The sequence below is a fragment of the Triturus cristatus genome, chromosome 3_2 (genome assembly GCF_964204655.1).
Source record: "Triturus cristatus chromosome 3_2, aTriCri1.1, whole genome shotgun sequence".
Lineage (NCBI taxonomy): Eukaryota > Metazoa > Chordata > Amphibia > Caudata > Salamandridae > Triturus > Triturus cristatus.
In genome coordinates this window covers 204591544-204613783 of record NC_140584.1, presented here as the reverse complement: position 1 = coordinate 204613783, position 22240 = coordinate 204591544, and the positions used below count along the sequence as shown (strand labels likewise).

Sequence of the window (22240 nt, the reverse complement as noted above, 5' to 3'; positions counted from 1 at the left end):
TAACGTTTCTTTCTCCACAGAAGGGATCCTATGCATAAATATAGAAAATTACAAGTATTCTTTGCAGAAAGTAAAAACAAAATCCATAAGTCACAAACACACAAGATAAAAATCCAAGTGCACAAACAACCCAGTACCACTCTTCATTGGGTGGTGGGGATAAAAGATAAAGGAAGAAGAGTACTTTTAGAAGTCAGACCAGTATGGACTGATGAGGCGGTAGCATACAGATTTACTCTCAAAAGCTCTATTCATAATTTTGGAGCACTTTGCAGTAATGCCGAAAGTTCCTAACATTTTGGTAATGTCAACGACCTAGAGGGAGAACTGAGAGATCAAGGATCCCTCACCATCAAGAATGCTGTTCAGATTTATAAAATTAGAATTTCAAAGAAAATTGAGACGGCTGTATTGATAATCAAACTAAGAATTTTAATCTCACAGTGCAACACTTGAAGCATTCAGTAGACAAGCTTGCAACAGGTGACTGTACTTAAAAAGCCCAAATGTTAAATCCAACAGTTTATTTTTGGTTTTAAACGGACTTCAGTATTCTTCATCACAAGACAAACAGCTACAGTGTAAATAGCGGTTTTTTTCTGTTTTTAATTACCTATAATACTGGTCAGCAGGGAACTTCGTCTTGAGAGTGGCCAGTTCAATCTTCACTGTGCTGAAATGTTCTCTGGCTTTCAAACACTTTGCGGGTACTTGGCAATAGAAAGGTGATACACACAAGCATGAACACACAGACTTGATTTGTTCAGATCATAATACAGAAAAACGTTTCCAACCATTCATGTCAAACTACGACTATAATGTAAACAGATTTGGTGGAGTTAATCCGTGTTTATTGGGTTTAAGATAAGCACAATAGAATATAAATATCATGCTCTAATGTAACAACTTATAAGCAATCGATGGAATGGAGTGTATGATAGCTACTTTACGCTGGAACAGCTATAACATTTATAAATGCCTTCTTTGTACAAGAGAAGTCAAACTATAAAATGTTGTCACTTCTGGTATTCAGGCGCTGTAAAGCACACTCCATGACACTTACTTCATGATAGAAGACAATGATAACTCGATTTGGGATGGAAGTTATTTGAATTATAATCCGCTTTTCAAAGCTTCTTGGAATTTTGCATTACGCAAGTCTGCATAAAAAAATATATCGTCTTGATATAACGGCTGGAGACTGGTTCATAGAGAAAAGGTCTCATCAAGAGACATTTTCAGCTCAAACCAGTCTCCTGATGCTTTCTTGTGAGATGTTTTTATGCAGGCGAGAGCTTGCCTAAAAAAATCGTCAATCTATCGACAAACCACATTTCACTTTGAAAGCATAGTTTCACAAAGTTTTCATGGAAGATCATGAAGTTGTGTGTTAAAAAAATAAATAAATCACATTTTCGCATACCATTGAACTGGACGTCAAACAGCACTTGGTTCCAGGGCTGGAGAAGTGAAATTATCAAACTTGAATGAATATTGATTCTACTTTGTGTGCAGAGGGTCTTTCCTATTCTACTTTTATACCACCACACATTTTTTTTGTTTAAAATTACTTTATTGGGATTTTTACATTACTTATTACATATTGACCTCTTACATCATTAGAATGCATTGACACATAGCTGCGATTGGTAGCGGAATAGCATACACATTTTTACTGCATCACCGCCATTATAAAAACTAGACGTTGGAAAAAGTTTCTGGGAGGAACCCTCCAGCTGGTTTGTGCTTTTCAGTGGTGCTTTCTTATACTCTGGCTGAACTTGCTTTCAATGGGCACACATAAATATTCCACGCTCATGTTTTCTTTCCCAGGGTTATCGTGTCTAATCTTGTCTGAATGTGTTCCCATCTAACTGTCATCGGAGTTGCAGATGTGAAACAGCGAACTACCAACTATGGGGGTGAAACTAGGGGGGACGTTAGGGAGCTATCGGACAGTGTGTCGAAGATATCAATAGTGCGGACGGTGTCGTTGCCTTTGTACAGTGTAATGGTACGTATGTGGGGGGGGGGGGGGGGAGGTTTGAAGCCCTCATGGCAGGTTACCCTAGTGTAGAAGAGGAGAGCTCCTGATAGGACTTTAGCAGGACCTTGGATTTAGGCAGGTGGGACCCGTCGTGGGACTTCTGCTACTGACCTTACAGAGGACAGAGGTGGGGTCTGGGATTGGGAGTCTACTGGTGCTTCCTTCGGAGTGGTTTCGAGCGCGAATGTGTATAATAACTGTGCCCATTCTAAAGAAATGGGATGCTTGTGGATTGTGTATAAAGATGGGTATGCAGTTCCTAAGGGTGAGGAGACATACACGGTCAGCGAGTACTAGGTTCAATATGTAGGTTCAATAAGTGAATCCTATTATTCAAAGTGAGAGGGGGAGACCCCTCTTCGGAACTGGAGCCCTCACACACCCAGCAAGCTAGGTGTCATGCTTCATCATCTGGGCTTGCTCCTCGTCGGGCCAGCGCTGCAATGCCCGACGGGCTCCCATATATGGGGCTCCTTGCCGGAGATCTTTTGTCCCTGCCGTTTGGTGCAGTGGGGGGTGAGGGGCCCAGTAGTGTAGATGTAGTGTAAGTGAGTTAAAACAGGTCAATTAATCCTTGAATTGTATTTATTCTGGTAGGTAAATTGCCTGATTAAAAGTCAATAGAGTGGTGTAAAGCTAGGGGTTAAGTGCCTAGATGCCTACGTCCTACTCTCATTCGGTCGACATGTTTCTTGCCTCTGTTGTCAGTAAGATCATGGGCAATTCATCAGGACCAGGGTATCAAATGCTATCTACACAAAATGAGAGGGGAAAACCTACCTCCCACATCGTAATACAGTGGGCAATGTCCCACTGATGTGACGGAACCTAGATCAGAAAAAGGACAGATATTATAATGGCTGTATGTTTACTCGACATTCATAATGTGCCTTATACGCCTTAGTGACAATAGCACACAACATATTAGAAGGTGTGCATATACAAGTGATGTCTCACACAGTTAGAGTCTAGGTGCTGTATATAGTGGAAGGACCAAGCACTAAGTGTTTTAAAACTAATTACAACATGAGCAAAGCAGCAGTGGAGCATATTGTTGTGGAAATGCTCACCTAAGGGCCTAAATAGTATGGCCTCATCAATTTCCGGCGGAATAAAAGGGACACCAACAGTTAGTGTCCTGTTGAAAGAAAATAAAAATATAAAGAAAGATAAATGGGGATCGGTAAGTGAATGAATCAGTATCCATCCGTAGGTGCGCACATGGGAATAGTGTTATAACATGGAGTAGGAGGAGGAGATGATAACGAGGTGGATCGCCAATACCCCCTCAGCGTGTCCCGCACATAGGCAAGCTCACAAGGGACACAAAACCAACAAGACGCTCGGTGAGTAGTCAAACCTCGGGTGCTGCCTAAAGTGCCAGCGCACCAACGGTCTTGGAGAGCACCTAGAAATCTCAGCCCCCCCCCCCCCCCCCGAGGCCAATGTAAAATAGCACCAAACACTGTGGGCTGGCGGACGAGTCCCGTTGACACTTACCAAAAAATCCAGAGATTGTGTGCAGGCTCACCTATCCTCGCCGCCGGAATCGGGTGGAATGGGCTGTCAAAACTAGTTCCAAGTTATACCACGCCGGGTCCAATGGGGATGGGGTGGGTGGGGCTATGTGTCACATGTCATACATGGCAGTAATTCAAAGAAGGACAACCTTTGTGAATAACGGCGGCCATCTTGGCCTAGTCTTCGTCATTGTGCGGAATGGATTGATAGTAGCCATCTAAAACTGTTGATCGAGTCAAGTGTAAACTCATACATTCTCAACTTGATTGGCCTAGTCTATGTTCTAGTGCGAAATGGATGGAAAGTGGCCATCTAAGACCGTTGGTCGAGTCAAGTGTAAACTCATATTCCCAATGTAAGTAGTAATACAGTCCTGTGAAAATATGGCGTTCATATTTGTCACTGAGTGTCCTTTTCTGATGTCATGTAGTCAGTGTGCGCGGAGGTGAGGATCACGTGTGATTCGTGATGGTAATACAAAGAAGGACCACTGAGCCCAAAAACGGGCGGCCTTCTTAGCTCAGTCTCAGTCATTGTGAATACTATAGGTAAATGGTCGCCATCTTAGACCCAAAGGCAAGCCCCTCTGCGCCCGGAGCGCGTCCAGCGCCAGGACCCCTGGATGTGCTCCCATCCATAAATATAGTAAGCAACAACTTTATGACATACAGACTGGTGAGTGCTCGACCTGTAATGGCTGGAAGGAGGGGATAAGAACGAGCACCTACAAATGTTGGGGCTGTGGGTACCGTTTTGATCTATCACTGGGGAGGGAGGGGAAGGATCCCAATATACCAGATATAGGTTGTAAAGACCCCTCCAAAGGTAATAAAAGTCAAGATAGTCGACAAAATCCTCTACAAGGACCAGGCGGTAATAATGGCCTTAGAGTTTGTATTGACTTCACCCTCGTCTTACCCTTCCTGTCATGCGTACTATTGAACCCACGTTCACTTGTGAAACACAAATACCAATTAGAATGTCTCCTCCAATTAGAAAACCCGGATATTGCCTTCCTAACTAAGACTTGGACTGATGCCAGCTCAGATCCAGACTGGATTATGGCCCTTCCCCCAGGCTATGTAATGGTACAACATGATAGGATAGAAGGCAGAGGTGGGGGTATAGCTATAATCTATAGAGACAATCTAAAATTGCGCCATGAGGTTATAACGGCGCTTGCAGCTGAGACTTTAATGTTCTCATTGAAATTTAATGATTCCTTCACATTCAAAGGGCTACTTGTCTATAGGCCACCGGGACCCAGAATGGTGTTCTCGCAGGCCATTCTAAATTTTCTAGAGTCAAGCCTGGACTCTGAGTTTTTCACCATTATGGGGGACTTTAACTATCATCTTGAATTAGAGACCAACTCAGATACGGCAAGACTTGTGGATAATTTGGCAGCATACGGACTCTCCCAAATAGTACTGGAACCCACACATTCAGCTGATCACACATTGGATGAGATTTTCACAAATCAGTCAGGTATAAACATAACAAAAACACTATCCCTACCTTGGACTGACCATAGAGCGATTGTTTTTGAGGTGACCAATAAAACCTTTACCTTATCTAAGCCTCTTCCCACCTTGAACCTGCAGGTCCGGAAATGGAATAAGGTAAAAAAGGTCGACCTGGAACAGGCGCTGAGTTCGGGCCCATTCATATTAAATAGTGATAATGACATAGCAGCCAGCCAATTTGATAACTGGATCAGAACGGCTGTAGATAACGTTGCCCCTCAAATTAATAAAACCATTAGAAGAGCAACTGCAACAGCACCCTGGTACTGTCCGGAGATAAAAATAATAAAAATGAAATGTAGACGGACAGAACGGATCTGGAGAACAGATTATAGTACAGAGCATAAGCTAATCTATAATCAATGTCTGGAGGAATATAAGCAGGCTATCGTCAAAGCCAAAAGGACTTATTTTACTGCTAAAATAAGCGATGCAACACATTCCTCAAAAGGAACTGTTTAAAAGTGTATATACACTTGCTACACCTCAACACTCAGTTAAGTTTACACCTGACCAAGCCTTCTGCAACGTAATGGCCAATTTCTTTCAAAATAAAGTACAAGTGATCTATGATGATCTCTTAAACTCGGTTAACACTATGCCAGATAGTAATCCTCTAAACATGAATGTTTGGGCAGCAAGTGGTAGACTTGCATGCTTCAGGACACTTAATGTGGAGGAGGTCCATGACCTCCTGATATCCACCAAATCTGGTTCTCCAAACGATCCATGCCCCCCAGCAGTCTTTCATCTGGCCTCTAAGGTCATCAGTACACATCTTTCCCCCCTTTTAAATCAAGTCCTTGAAACAGGTAAATATCCTGAGGCATGGAAAAAGGCCTGTATAAGGCCAATTCTTAAAAAGCCGGCATTGGACCCACTAGAACCAAAAAACTAAATCGGCCAATCTCCTGACTATCGCTACCAGCAAAAATTCTGGAAAAAGCCATAAATAGGGAGTTAATTCACTACCTAGAAGATAATCTTCTGTTAGACCGCACACAACCTGGCTTTAGGCCTGGTCATTCGACAGAAACAGCGTTGGTGCTGGCAACTGAGGAGATTTGGAGGATAGTGGATGGAGGCGGCAGAGCAATCCTGGTCCTACTAGACCTTTCGGCGGCGTTTGACACCGTAAATCATAAGGTGTTGGTGCAGCGGCTGAAAGAGATGGGGGTGGAGGATATTGCACTGAATCTACTTTCCTCCTTCTTAGAAGCCAGAAAACAAAATATACATTGGGAGAACACACAGTCTGGAACGTTCCTACTCCCATGTGGTGTTCCGCAGGGTTCTGCTTTGTTCCCAACCCGCTTCAGCATATATGTGTCCCCACTGGCTAACTTGGTCAGGAAACATGGGTTTTCACTAATCATGTACGCTGATGATTCACAGCTTACCATCTCAGTTGCCAAATCTCCAGACACAGTAGCTATTGGCTTTCATGCATGTTTGATGGATATTATGTGCTGGATGAGTTCAAACTTTCTGAAAATAAACACGAATAAAACCGAGGTCCTAGAATTCGGTAAAGGACCATCGGTATGGAACACCAACTGGTGGCCCATGGAGGCGGGAGTCTGTCCTACCCCCGTTACTAAGGCTAAAAGACTAGCAGCTTAATTTATCCGCCCACGTCAACCAATTAACTTCCTCCTGCTTTTTCCTCTTAAAAACTTTGAGGAAAATATTCCCGTTTATAGCACCGGAGCTTCAAAAGACAATTGTAGTTGCATCGTTCTTATCTTTTTGTGGGAATTGACAAAGCACAGGAGAGGAAGCTACAGTCACTGCAAAATGCAGCGGCTAGATTACTTATGAATATTCCCAAGGGTCGTCCCACCTCAGAGGCCATCAGAACATTACATTGGTTTCCTGTCCGCCAAAGAGCTAATTTTAAAGCTCTGTGCCTAGTACATAAGGCCCTCCATGGAGGTATTTCTGGGGAGGTACGGAAACTCTTTACTAGGTATCTCCCTGTTAGAACTCTTAGATCCTCTACGGAGGGCCTTGTTTGTGTTCCAAAAACACGCAAGGTAAGATGGGGGGGGCCGCACACTGTCTTTTTATGCGCTGCAAAACTTTGGAACCAGATGCCATCTATTTTGCGTTGCCAATCGAATCGGATGAGGTTCAGGAAGGAACTAAAAACCTGGCTATTTGACAAGAACTAAAACCTAGGCTCAGGGCCCACTATCCATGTATCACAGCTAGCGCCAAGACGCCACGGCATTCGCTGCGCTTTATAAATAACAATTCAAATCAAATCACTAACACACTATCCAAAATCACTCAGGGTGAGATGGTGATCAGAAATGCCCACTGAGTACAAAAAGGTATGTGTGCGAGATAACAGCGGGAATCCTGGACCATTCTCGGGTCATTAGAAAGTCACTTCCCCTGTAATAAGTATCGCTCACTCATGCAGACAATCCTTTTCTGCAATGGAAATCACGAGTTGGCTAAACTGGCCCAGGGAATGTCATCATGGAGTCCCCTGCTGTCAGTAGATAGTCTGTTGACCCATCTCTGTTCAATCTTGAATAGAGCTTTTTGCGTGATCTGTGGGTGTGCTTCCAATATCAGCCATTTGATGGAATCAGGGGAATGGTTATGGTTCTTGAAATGTGTGTACATCTTGGTCGCAACCCTCTGGCGTCGGATGTTACTCCTGTGCTCTGTGATGCGAATTTTTGCCATCCGCAATGTCATACCTACATATTGCAGGCCTCAAGGGCAGGTGATCATGTATATACAGTGCGTAGTATTGCAATTGGTGTGTCTATTCATTTTCCATTTAAAGGTTTCCGATAAGGACACTTCTTTTGTGGTAATGGTAAAGCGACACACTGTACATGAACCACACGGGTAGTGGCCGGTGACTGGAGGCAAATCCCAAAGTTGTCTTTGGTCAGTGTGGTGTGTGTGCTTTGGGCGGGTGTTGATCAAGATGTCCTTTAGATTTTTAGTGCGTCTAAATGTAAATCTAGGGGCAGGGATCTGTAGGTCACCCGTGTTAAGTATGTTCCACTGTTTTTTAACAATGCGTTTTATTCTGTTTGATTCAGGGGTGAATGATGTCACACAGGTCAGGGTGTCGGCAAGGGGCTTGGTGTTGACCTCTAGGAGGGCTTCACATGGGTTATTCCTTGCTCTTTTCATGGAAGTACTAATCTGACGTTCTGGGTAGCCACGCCCTCTCAGGTTAGTGGCCAAAGTCTGTGCTTCTGATTTATAGTCTGTAATGGAGCTACAGTTCCGTCTAATATGGAGGAACTAGCCCACAGGTAAATTGTCCCCGAGTGGTTTAGGATGATAGCTACTGTACAGTAATAAGCTATTCCGGTCTGTAGGTTTTTTATACAGTGTGGTGTTTAATGAACCATTGTCTAGTCTGATGTTAAGATCGAGGAACGGTATGTCAGTGGCTGAGACAGTGTGGGTAAACCTCAGGTATTCATTTTGATTATTCACCTATAGTACGAAGTTCTCACAAGTAGACAGGTCCCCTTTCCAAAAGATGAGGATATCATCAATGAATCGTTTCCATAGTAACAGATTATTCATATATGGATTGTCGGGGTTCCTGATGACCTCATCCTCAAAGTGTGACATGTACAAACAGGCCACACTAGGGGCGAAGGTACTCCCCATTGAAGTACCTTGTGATTGGTGATACAATTGATCTTTAAACTCAAAAAGTTTTCTGTTAATGCTACCGTAGCGCATTCCGCTATGAAAGTGATCGGGGTTGGGGATGTCCATTCTATTTTACCCAAAGCGGTTTCAACGACTGCTAGCGTAGCTTGTTGGGGAATGTTCGTATATAGAGCCTCCACATCAAGTGTCATGAGGTAATCTATATCATTGCTGTTGGGTACTTCCTCTATGATGCGGAGGAGGTCGGTGGTGTCTCTCACGTAGGATGGCGTCTGTTTCACTAGAGGTTGAAGAAAGTGATCACAGAATTTAGACAACGGCTCAAGTAGTGAGCCAATGCCTGACACAATAGGGCGTCCTGGGGTGGGCGTGATGCCTTTGTGTATTTTCGGGAGTGTTTAAAAGTATGGTATTCTAGGTTCTTTTGCAATCAGGAAATCAGCCTCTTTTTTATTGATCCATTCATTAGTGACTGCTTGCGGATTCCCTTTACTTCCTCTTCTCTCAGCACCTCCTTACACCTTACCCCATTTTTTCATTGCGCCTACTCAGGCTGGTTCCGGGGGTCCCGTTGGGGCCCACCAGTGCATGGCTATTCCCCTTTTTGCTAATAGAATGGCAAGGGATGCAAAGCGGTTCTGCACTTTTTCGGTCTTCCGCCTGTGGAAGATCCCGAGGGCACACGCTTCCCACGTGGACATAGTCGTAATGTTGGTCGTCACCCTAATCGTCTGGTGGACGCGATCCCAGTAGTCTTGAATGGTGGGGCAGTCCCCAAACATTTGCGTAAAGTCTGCCTCAGGGGTTTGACATCGTGGGCATGCAAAGTGTGTATCTGGATAAAAACAGTGAAGGCGGTGTGGCGTCAGATATTCTCTGTGAAGGACATTGAACTGAATGTTCCTGAAATGCACGTTTCTGGAGACCTTCTTGGGGTATTCGAAGGCTGTATCCAACTCCCTATCGTTAAACACTCTCCCCATTTCCGTTTCCCATGTCTGGCGCAATGACTGTAATGGGGTGAGAATCAGTTCCCGGACTGCCTTGTAGAGCCACGTGACCAGGTGCCAGCCCGCTTCCCTGTGCAAAATGGTATGTATTACTGGATGTGTCGGAGGCTCCCCCTCGTTTGGGACCCCGGCTACTGTCTATGAGTTGCCTGTGTGTTAAAAACTGGCCTGGCGGGAGGCCGTATTGGTCGGTCATCTGGGCATATGTCCTAAGTTGGCCCTCCTCAAACAGGGACTCAAGGTCGGTCCAGATCTGGAGAGCGCCAGCAGTATAGTATTTCTCCTCTCTGGGGAAACCCACCAAAGGGAGTAGGGGTGAGTACGGGGGTCTACCTTTGGACATGCGATGGATTCTCATCATGCATGTGCGAGCTATGGATATCTGGAGAGGTCGAGTGCGCATGGGCTTGGTGCCTGGCAGCAGCATCCTATGAATTGCCGGGAGTGGTATACGGTCCTCCTCAGTGGTGGCCTCCCCGGTGTGACGTTCTGCTGTCCAGTGTGACAACCACTGCAGCTGAGCCGCCAGGAAGTATGCCTCAAAAGATGGCGCTCCCGAACCCCCCCCCCGATTTGTGGGTAAGTATAGTGTAGACAATGCCACCCTGTGCCGACTCCTTCCCCAGATCAGCTCGGTGAGCAGGGTATCTAGTTCCTTAAAGAACAGGCACGGTTGTATAACTGGGAGATTGGCAAAGTGGTAGAGTAGCCTTGGGACCATAATCATTTTTGCAAGAGCTACTCGCCCAATGGGGGCTAGGGGTAATGTTTTCCAGAACCCCACTGCCGACTGTATCCCCGCCAATGCCTTACGGTGACTTCCTTCGTACAGGTCCTCCGGGGAGTGGTACAATCTCACCCCAAGATATCTGCGCGCCTCGGCGCTCCATGCAAGTGTCTGAGTTTCGACCGGAATATCGAATGGGGCCAAGTGAGGACTCAGCGGGTACAGATTTTTTCCAGTTAACTTTAAGGCCGGAGGCCTCCGCAAATTCCCATAGTGTCGACCAGATAGGTGTTATGTTTTGGGTAGCGTCACGGACATAAATTAAAAGGTCATCCGGGTAAAGGGATACGCAATGCATCGTGTCTGCAAGTGGAATACCCCAGTTCTCGCCCTCCTGTCGCAGGCATATCACCAGGGGTTCCACCGCTAGGGCAAACAGAAGGGGAGATAGTGGGCACCCCCGTCTGGTTCCCCTTTCTATTACGAACGAAGGAGAGATATATGTCCCTATTCTGACTTGTGAGGCAAGGCCTGTATAGAGGAGCTTTGTGTATGCAGTCAGTGTAGGTCCTATATTTATTATGCGGAGAACCGCAAATAAGTATGGCCATAGCAGCGTATCGAAGGCCTTTTCGAGGTCTAGTATCAGACATGCTGCGTTGGGGAACTGCGCTCTCACCCTGTCTTGGATGTGGAATAATCTACTTAAGTTCTGCGAGGTGTTACGTCGTGGGATGAATCCACATTGGTCTGCGTGGATCAATGGTGTCAGGATTTGGGCATACCAGTCCGCTAGTAGTTTGCCCAGTATCTTACAGTCTGCGTTTAGGAGAGTGATTGGTCTGTATGAGGAGGGGAGCGTGGGGTCTCTGTGCGGTTTTGGGAATGTAACTATGATCGATTCCCTAAGGGAGCCTGGAAGTTTGCCGTTGTCTAATGCGTTGTTATACATGGTCACCATGCGGGGATCAATCGGGCTGGGAAGGTGCTTTAATATTCGAGTGGGAAGCCGTCCATCCCTGGCGCTTTATTATGTGCTAACGCTCTAATTGCCTGGGAAATGTCTGTGGACTTTATCTTCACCTGCAGCGCTTTTTTGTCCGGAGGAGGGATTTGGGGCAGGCGTAATGGGCGTAGGAATCTGGTGGTCATTTGATGGTCTCGCTGCTCTGGGGCTTGGTAAATGTCAGAATAATAATCGTGGAAAATGCGCAGAGTATCTAGCTGTGAGTGTCGGAGTATGCCAGCCCTGTCTGCTATTTCGGTGATTGGTTTCACCTCTGAGTCTTGCTTGGCGAGTCAAGCTAGGAGCGTACCCACCCTATTGCCTTCCCGGTGGACCTTGGAAGCATAAACCCTAAAATTATATTTGTGAGGGTCTCTCAGCGTCTCCGCGTGGGTTGTTTTGCCGATGGCTACTTGATCTGGGGTCCGCATCAGCTTTTATTCGTTAGAGCCGCTAGTGTTTGTTCCGCCATCTGCAGTGCCCTCTCTATTTATACCACCACACTTAAAGCCTTATCATGAGTTTGGCGGTCTGACTGCAGTAGCAGCCCGCGACGCTGCTTGACAAAAAACCACTGCATTAAGAGTTGTCCACGGAGCCGGCGGTGGGGAGTACTTCTTCCAAATATATCGATGCTGTGTGTGCACTTCGACTGCATATGTGTTGGATGCACAAACATACATGATATATGTGGAAAAATACCATATACCTATTACTGGGGTTCAGCCCATATGTGGCCAGTCCTGGCAATGTGTATATGGTACGAAAAAGACTCACCTGTATGTCATTGCACACGGGGCCATAATCCTCCGGGTGAAGATCATGCTCTAATGAGAGGAGAGGAGAGGGGAGGGGGGGGGGGGGGGACAATTGTAGACAGGGATCCATGTTGGAACCTGCCTGGAAGAAGAAGAAGAAATGGGTGAGTACGCAGACCAACTTGAAGCAGGAGGTCGGACCGCCACGGTCCATTTGTGGATAAGTCAACTCATAATAGGCACGGCAGTGCAGCTACCCCATACCGCCCCATGGTGGCTGCCATTCCCTCACCGCAGTCTGTTGGCTGTCTGGTCAGTCCTGCTGCGATCTTCCCTAAGCTAATCCCAATACAATGGTCGGACTGCCGAGCTCTCCACGCTTGGACCCCCACCGCCCAACTCGTAATAAGACCCTTGGTAACATAATCTCCAATTCTGGCTTCTCATACCGACTCTATGCTGATGGCATACAAATCTCATTCCCTACCCTCCCTCTAGTGCAGGAAGTTCCATGGCTATCTAATAAGTCCACTTGCTCCACTTATAATTAGGGATCCCCGTTTTTACTGATTTTTACAGACAGAAAACATCGTGTTTTCCCTTTGTATTTATTTTCAAAAGCGGAAAAGTACAAATAATTTGGCTTCTTTTGAGTGTCTCTTCATGCTGAGATTAATGGCTTTCAGGCTAGTAGATGTACATATTGCAACATGGCCAATAGCTTTGCGTATTGGCAGCATGGGGAGTTACAAAGCTAAATGAGATTTACTTACATTATTGCATATCTCAAAATGTATTTGTGCTGTTATGCTATTTTTTTCACGTGGATATATTGTTTTATTATTTTTGGCTCTGTAATGTGGTAAAACCTGACCGGCATGTGCACACATTTATCGGTTAAATAAATACGGAAATATACGAGTTATTACCTTATCTGTTCACAAAACAAATATGGATAAATACCAATTAGAGGGCCGAAAAATACATATGGGTAAATACAGACGGAAATGTTCACAAAATAAATACCATAAAACCGGGTGCCCTACTTATAATATATCTCCATGATCAGGCCCATGTTTGTGTTACAATGTAGTTTTATTGAAAGTAATCATATAAGTAGTACCTGGACAGCATTGAAATGATCTCCAGACTCAGGCAGAAGCTCCTGGGGGCAGAACCCTCTACCTCGCTACACATGTCCTATCTTGGGAGGGGGTGGGGGCAGCAGGGAAAAGGTGATAAAGATAGAAAAATCCATTCGATAGGGTATTTACATTCACAAACACAGGTAGCAGATTTTGATCAATGCCTCCTTCGGGTAAGAGGTTTTGTTTGAGATGGTGAGTACCTTAAACCATCAATGAAACAGTAGACAATATTGTTAGCAATTGGATATTTGTGGCAGTACTCGAACATTGAGATGAATCTTCAGTTATGGACTAATCAGTTGAGATAAAATGCCATTGGTGGAAAAATGTCAAAGAACGTGAAACAGGAGTACACCCGTTACCCAGTTGAGACCGGGTGAATTATGATACCAAAACAACAATGTCTCAACTAGTAATTACAGGGACAATTTTAGAAAAACGTATGAATCATAAAGGAAGGGAAACGAGAAACCAAAGTAGGAAATTTGTTGTCATTATTAGACTAATAGATATGACAGCACTATAGTACAATTAAATTAGATTAAAGTAGCCAAAAATACAAAAATTGTGTACTGACCGTGATTGGTGCAAGTGATAAGTGCAGTGACACAAGTGATATATACAGTGCGAGACGGCGCAAAGTGAAAACAAACATTAATCAAAAGCAAATTACATAAATACAGTAAATAATTTGTTATAAGGAATTCATCCTTGGAAGGCCGTGAATTGCACTGGGATGTCGACGGCGTTTCGACCTTATGCAATTAAGGTCATCATCAGGACAATGGCTACAATTTGAGGAGTGCTGAAGTCACATAGTAGTAAATTCTATATGGAGTCAAGAAGAACGCTAGCAATTGAGCGTTATCATGGAATCTGGCGAGCAGTGGAAGAATATATTCAAAGACACATTTACACTTACAAAATGCAAGGAATCCCCGGAATCAATCCACGTGAGTCCGAGGGGAACAGATTCGCCAAATATCTCGGCTATTTTAATTCAATAAAGCGCATAGAGGTGCACATCAACGAATGGAACCATCAATAACTTTCTACACCCGGTCGATCAATCACCAGAAGGTCAGGGGATCAGGAACAGGCGGAGTGAATTCAATTGCTAGTGTTCTTCTTGACTCCATATAGAATGTACTACTATGTGACTTCAGCACTCCTCAAATTGTAGCCATTGTCCTGATGATGACCTTAATTGCATAAGGTCGAAACGCCGTCGACATCCCAGTGTAATTCACGGCCTTCCAAGGATGAATTTCTAATAACAAATTATTTACTGTATTTATGTAATTTGCTTTTGATTAATGTTTGTTTTCACTTTGCGCCAACTCGCACTGTATATATCACTTGTGTCACTGCACTTATCACTTGCACCAATCACGGTCAGTACACAATTGTTGTATTTTTGGCTACTTTAATCTAATTTAATTGTACTATAGTGCTGTCATATCTATTTGTCTAATAATGACAACAAATTTCCTACTTTGGTTTCTCGTTTCCCTTCCTTTATGATGCATACGTTTTTCTAAAATTGTCCCTGTAATTACTAGTTGAGACATTGTTGTTTTGGTATCATTAGTGGAAAAATGCAACCTCATTGCTAAGCGCGAACTGTAAAGCACAACCATGACTTTTAAAACACGGGAGGTCTGAGTCACAAACATTTTTGTATGCATAGGCTACATGTTAATATATTCTATATCAAAATTTAAAGATTCAGCATATGCGTAGTTATAGAATCATAAAATACATTTGTATGGTGGGAAATCTAAAAGTAGGACAGATTTTCTGTGGTCTGTAGCGTAGGCATGGTGCAGAAAATAAATGTTTGGAGCGGAAATTACCAAGCAAAATGGAAACAGGTGTTTCTTTAAATAAAAAAAAGTTGGGTAGGTAAAACCATTACATTTCATGAGGATTTTGCAGATGGAGTTTCTACCCATGGAGAGCAGCCAGACAGTGGTGGGAAACATAATGCAGACTTTCCGGCTAGCGGAGTAAATAATTTTCAAACGTGTGCTTACAAATGAAGGACTGTCTTAGATGTCCACACTATGCCTGGAGATACTTGTGAATCCAGTTGGAGTGCGCCATGGTTTGGAATGGAACCCAAATTTTTAAATCAAGACGTTGTGAATCGGGCCCTGTACGTATAAAAAGCTTCTATAACATCACTCAACCTTTTCACCAATCTGCTTTAGGGGTTTTAATTTAAGTCCAAATGATAATACACGTGTGGCTAAGAGAGAGTTTGGTCTGAAAATAACCCAGCAAGCAGAAACCAGGTTAGCAGTTATTCCTTTATTCCTAGAAAAAGTCATAATACCTGGACCAAAAGAATAATGCACAGGATATTAACAAAAGTTACAGAATAGATCTAAAAAAAAAAAAAAAAAGTTTAACTATTTTTATCAAGTTTTTCATGGGATGACAACGTAGACACATAACAATGGAAGAGCTGTACCCCCAACATCCTACCTCTCCCCGATCGACACCTGCAGATTTATACACCATGAAGCCCCTCCCCACATACATCCTAATTGTGTTATCAAGATGTTGGGTATTAGAATGTTTGCCTGTAAGAACAATACCCCAATAGTCCGCCCACGCCCCCAAACTTTCCCGCAGAATAGAACTGAATTAATTTTGCTATTGAAAGAAGGTGACAAACTTACTGTCTTTAAGGCCAGCAACCTGATGAACCCCCTGCAATAGGGTCAAAATCTCTCTGGCAGTTTGCTCCAAAGTCTGGACAACTTTCCTTATTTCCTGCAACAACAAAAAAGTAAATAGCGTTACATTCGATGAGCGCTATAAGGTAGACGCTGGCAGAAACCGACATATTTTACTAATGTTACATTGCAGAGAAAAGAATGAAAAATGTTGGCAAAAGCAAATTGCTAATTCACATTGAGGGTGTCAACACTGCAGGTGTATGCTTCACGATACGTAGAAGGTGGTACAGATGCTGTTGGATACCACTATGTAAACTTGTTTACATTTTAACAGTAATATGTACTTACACATCTCGCTTCTTTTGCGATGTAAACCTTTCAGAATGCTTGAATGTGTATTGGGCAATATGTTTTCAATTTGTTTTAACGGGTTCACTTACCCATTACTTTTCAGTTTTTATTTCATAAACAGCCTGGGTTCACAAGGACTGGATCCATGCTTAATCATCAAGATAACCAACATGTAAAATGATTCATATTTAGATTCCCTGTAGATATATTTATTTCACTTGAATATCGTCAAAATCTGGCACAGATCAAGGACAAATATTGGGCATCGGGTTGGGGGGGGGGGGTCGGGATGACCTTCCAAGCAGTTTTTACAATCTGCTTATAATCAAACCTAATGCTATTGTGTGTGCTGTGTAAGAAAGGTAAGTAAAATCCATAAACATTTTAAATTAACAAGTGGTACAATACATTATAAAAACAAAATTATGACAACACAGACTGCCAAGCAGCACATAGTGTACAACTGTGCTACAGGTCATACTTTCAGACAATTAGCATAAAATTAGAGAAATGCTGCAAAATAAACATTTGGATGTTGGGAGGAAGCAATTAAATGGGAGAAAAGAGAGTACATTTAAATGGGCAAAACGACTTCTGCATGCACTAACACCACTAAACATGCTGAATCCTGCAATTGCTATATCACATATCACGCTAGAGTTAATACTTTTAAGGAAATGCTTCCCAAACTTTTTAGAATCACAACCCACTTTTTAGGACAAAAAGCATCCGTGACCGAACTAGCTTTATAATACATCAGGTGTAAATTTAATTTAAGAAAGCATCATGGGGTAGTGCATAGTTATTATCGGACAGCACGTTTTCCATTGAAATGGTCACTGAATGTGCACAGACATACAGTTCTATAGATAAAACCATATTGCACACAGATGATAATGTGTGGAAGTTGGGTTTCAGTGAATATTTATTAATTGTGCAACACCAAGAAAAATGCTTGGATTTGTTCTGATCGTATTGAAATCTTTTTTTCATCACACTTCAGAATTACAACAAAATATTTTCACGTTGTTTTCCTAACTGCTGAATGTGTATAGTTAGTTCATTTTCCGGTATTTACATTTTGTTGCGCGCAGGAAAAAAAAAAAAAAAAGACATCCTTCTTTACTTCATATACTACCCCAGGATTGTCACATATTTAATTTTATTTGTATTTCTCTGGCTGCAAGGTGAGAGAAGTTCGTAAACACCAGTCTCCTGTGTTAAAAAATAAGCAGCAGAAGACATGGCCTGACATTTGACCACTGTCTAAAGTGACATGATAAACACAGACTTTAAAAGCATCCTAATTTATTGCCTGGATTTGGAGAAACACTGTGTTATTGGGTTCCTAACGCTGTACTAGGTTTCATGAAGTGTTTGCTCTTGTTTTTGTAGGTTGTATGACAGAACATCACAGGTAAAAACATTGCATGCCTTTACAACGCCTTTTTTGGCACACTAAGCATTATTAGTCTAACTGAGGTAAGTATTGGTAAGGATATATATATATATATATATATATAACGAAGTGTTATCTTTTTAGGGCGCGACCCCCCAATGCTCCATACTTACTTTAAGTGCGTGCTAGAGACTATAGGTCGGGAAAAAAAAAACTACGAGCTAACAGAATGAGATGGCTGCATCCAAAGGTGTGGGGTAGGGTGGTTCATTGTCTTAGGCAAACAGCCAGCATTGAAATTCAGCACTGGGGATATGGAAAACTTCCAAATTGCAAATGCAGCAGCATCCAAATTCACCTAAATTTTTATTTCCAACTGACCAGTGGTCAATCAAATGACCCCACGTAACAGGATCTGCCTTTTCTCGCTGTTGGGATTTCTAACCATCACTTCTACAGGAGCTGTAGTTTAATTGATATTTTCACTTGCTGTGAACCAAGGCCACAAACGCAACGCGCTAGTAATTGTTAAATAAAACCCATCACTTAAAGGGTAGAGCCCGGATAACGCACTTATTTCAACGCAAATTTTTTCATTGGAGGCGCCGTTCTAACAAGATAGGAAATTAATGTTGTCGTACTATCTGTTAGTAGAAGCAGTTATCTGGCACCAATGTATACAAGTTAATGCGAACAGAGCCTTTGCCCACCTCTCTGATATCTTGGTCCACGGTGAGATTACCATGCAGGGCGACGAACAGCTCACTGACAGACATGACGACAGCAGTGTCACGGAATAGAAAGATGAGCGCAATTACAGGAGTAATACCCGGTTGTATTCTATTGCACGAGGTTCAGACACCACAGCTTCTCCAGCGCTCCTAAATAGCTGTCTCACAAGCCTTAGGCGTATCGCAAAGGCTCATAGGTAACAAATACACATACCTTGCCAACAACGACGCCATCTTGATACGGCGCCGGGACGTGTACACGTTAAGCAAAGACACGGAACAAAAACAAAGAAAAGAAAAACCAGCAATTTATGAAATGCTATGAAAAGTTTTTACAGTAATATATTACATGCTAATTGGTATTTAAAATATGATTGTTCATTATATAAGGTAATGTTGCCAGTATTATTTGGGAATAAACACGTATAAGTAATAATATACGTACAAAATAGAGACGAAGAAGTCGAATGTTACTTTATTCGCCAGCAATTTTATTGCTTTTAAAGTGATTCGCGAATGGTCGTTTAGCTTAGAAAGCTCCGAACAAGACCTGTTTGGCAATCTTCTTTTTAGCATTTTCCTATTAACGACTTCGACGCGCTTTCCACAGACTTGCGAGAACCCGTCGGCCATGTTTGAGCACTCAAGAAACCGTCTTTTCGGTAATGGTACACGTTTGGTAAAATCTCTGCAACAGCTTTTTCAAACGTATGTACAAATCTAAATTATTTAAGAACAGAATTAGTGGTTATCGGTAAATTTTCAGATTACAGCTGGTTCAGATTTGACAATTATGTATCATTTGCTAAAACGATTTTTTTCCTTCTGATTGATGAAGGGCATTTTAAAATACAAAACAAATAAAATTAAGTCTCGCTCTTGTATTGTGCACCACTGTACTGCATTGAAATCCAACAATGTATATTCAAAGATGGCCGTTACACTTGTTGCAAAAGCGACAGTAGCCTCTAGAACAGTGGTCTTCAAACTTTTTGATGCCAAGACCCCCCATCAAAGATTTTTAGCCGTCAGGACCCTCTCCCGACAAAAATGTCTAGAACTGGCACTCCTTATTATTGACGACCATAAATGTTCTCCAAAGAAATGGTAAATCGGTGGTTGCACCTCATTAGAACCAGTTTAACACCCATATATAGCAATTAGCAACAAAAAGGTGACCAGTACAGCTTTACAAAAGGCCTTCTACTGAGCAGCAACACCTATTGCTGCTTTATAGTAACCTTCGAACCTTTTGAGTGAATACATTTTTTTGTTAAAATCAGCAGATTATGCGGCAGATGATGGATTATGTGGTGAATACTCAAATCTATAATCATGCTAAAATCGCTGCGGCCACACAAACACATAATTCCAGTGGCCCTTGGTATAATAGCTGTAATACATGGGCTGCAACATTATTGCACAGCATTAAAGGAAAACCATACTGTATTAAATGGGATGCTGACGGCTTGGCATTTACAGCTGCATGTAAATGGAGGTAGCTGAACATCATTCATCATAATTAAAACATACGTACATTTTTTAGGTCTTTCACCTTCAGGTAGCTACATATAAAATAACGGGCAGCTTCAATGAATAATAAATACATTTTAAAAAGTTGTTACTCAGAGGGAAATGCACTATAATACATTATGAAACCTATATTAGTTAATGCAATGCAAAGGTCTGTGTGAAACCAGAGAACCACATAATTAATTGTGGTTGGTGTAGTGGAGAATAGTGACTTGTGTTATTTTACTGCTATGAGGTTACAGCCTGTGACAGAAAGCACTGTGAATATGTAAGTCTTTATTTTATACTTGCATTACACACAGTATAAGATAGACCGCTACAAAATGTGCAAAATGTTTTACGATAAAATGGTGCTTCCCAAATATACGAGCTGCTTTCAGAATAGAGAGGCTTATTTATATGCCCCTTGCGCTGCAGGTGCGTCACTTTTTATGACACTCTGATTGCACAGAGTGCAGACTCATATCTACGAGGCCACGCAAAAGTCACTTTGCTTGACTTTCATGGCCTCCTAGATATGGTGTACGGCAACACAGCGCAAGTCGATGCATTGCCTTACACTGCGTCAGGGGGGCGTTCCATGGGCGTTACAGTGGGTTTTTCCATGGGTTTTGACACATTCCCAGATTTACAAGGATCTGTAAACCTGAGGATGCATCAAAACTGTATGCTGCCCCAGGGGATGCGTAACAAAGAGAAATATCTTTATTTCTCCTCAATTGTTTCCTCTTTCTATGTGTAGTACACATAGAAAGAGGAAAAAGCCTCCATGGGTTTTTATTGCGCAGGAAGGCGGGCCTTCTTGCACAAAAACAATCTGCCAACAATGGTGGAAGGGTGCCTGTGTTGGCGCTAGGCACTGAATTGTGTGCTGGCAGAAAGAACAGGAATGCACCATATCTTATAAATACAGCCCATTCCTGCACTTTTGAATTGGCATATGGCAGTGCAGCAAAAATACTTGCGGAGCTGCCCTACACCATTTCATTGTAAATGAGGCCCATAGATTTTAGTAATATCCAGACCCTATGTAATGCATTTTTTTTTACATAATTGTCCCTTCAACACCTTCTCAGGGATAGTAAACACTATGTAAATAGAATGACTATTAAAAGCAAGCACTTATAAGCGCAGTTAACTCAATTAACTGCATCAGCACTCTCCTGAGAAATCAAAGCCAAACACACCTTTCTGCCAGTGTGCTGCTGGCCTGAAAGAAATGCAAATGTGCACAATGAGTTCATCTGCAAATCCTTTACATTTGCAGATTAACGTCTTGTGAACATTTGCATTTCTTTCAGGCCAGCAACACACTGGTAGAAAGGCGTGTTTAGTTGTCTGCCTGGCTTCGATTTCCCAGCACAGGACAGTCCCTGAATAACACTCTAGGGAAAGCGTTTGGGACATTTTCTTTTTAACAAATGAAGAGCGCGACCCCCTTCCCAGGACTCCATGGCCTCCCTGGAGGTCGCGCCCCACAGATTGAAGACCTCTGCTCTAGAAGCTATCCACCTTTCCGTATCATATTTAATAACCCTGGCCACCAGCCCTGAGGCCCTGGCATTCTCTTTGTGAACCTAGAGCCACCCCATCCTCTTTGTCGGATAGGTTTGTGATTTTCCTATTAATTTATGAAGTAAAGTCTTAATTCTTTTTTTAATTTTTATTTATTTTTAAGATTTTCAATCAATAGCATCTGGCGATCAAGATCAGTTACATAAATTCTTTAACACAAAACATTAGAAGCCAAAATCAGTCATATACCTGACACAGAATACAAAATATACAAAATAGTGGCTATCAGTTACACAAAACATAGGCATATGACAACCAAGGCATGGTAAAACATACTAGACAGCGATATCATTTCATATGCTCTATCATAGGCCCCCATATCTGAGTGGCCAATTTTTGTCTTTTAATTGATTTGAGACAATAAAGGCTGAACTCTAAATTAAAAATATTATAAAATTTAGCCTGCCACATCTCAAACGAAGGGGCTTCCTGCTGCAGCCAAAGTGACGCAATACATAGCCTAGCCACCGCTACAGCCATAAATATTAAATATCTGAATGGATACCTCGGTTGGCCCTGCTTGAGACTATCACCAACCCCTGTTAACATGACATCTATTGG

General features: G+C 42.7%; 1 protein-coding gene across 2 annotated transcripts in view; it reads right to left on the bottom strand.

Annotated features, from left to right (window-relative positions):
* TSN (translin) overlaps nucleotides 1-18760 on the bottom strand; it is a 61919-nt gene extending 43159 nt beyond the window's left edge. The window contains exons 1-4 of one of the 2 annotated variants that reach the window (XM_085647514.1): nucleotides 18551-18760; nucleotides 16091-16184; nucleotides 2828-2875; nucleotides 614-710 (exon numbers count right to left, since the gene is read on the bottom strand). In XM_085647514.1, coding sequence (XP_085503640.1) covers nucleotides 614-710; nucleotides 2828-2875; nucleotides 16091-16184; nucleotides 18551-18616 — 305 coding nt within the window. In that variant the 5' untranslated portion in view covers nucleotides 18617-18760. The remainder of the gene's footprint in view (nucleotides 1-613; nucleotides 711-2827; nucleotides 2876-16090; nucleotides 16185-18550) is intronic. The other variant, XM_085647515.1, reaches the window with a different exon arrangement.
* Between the last annotated feature and the right edge of the window lie 3480 nt (nucleotides 18761-22240).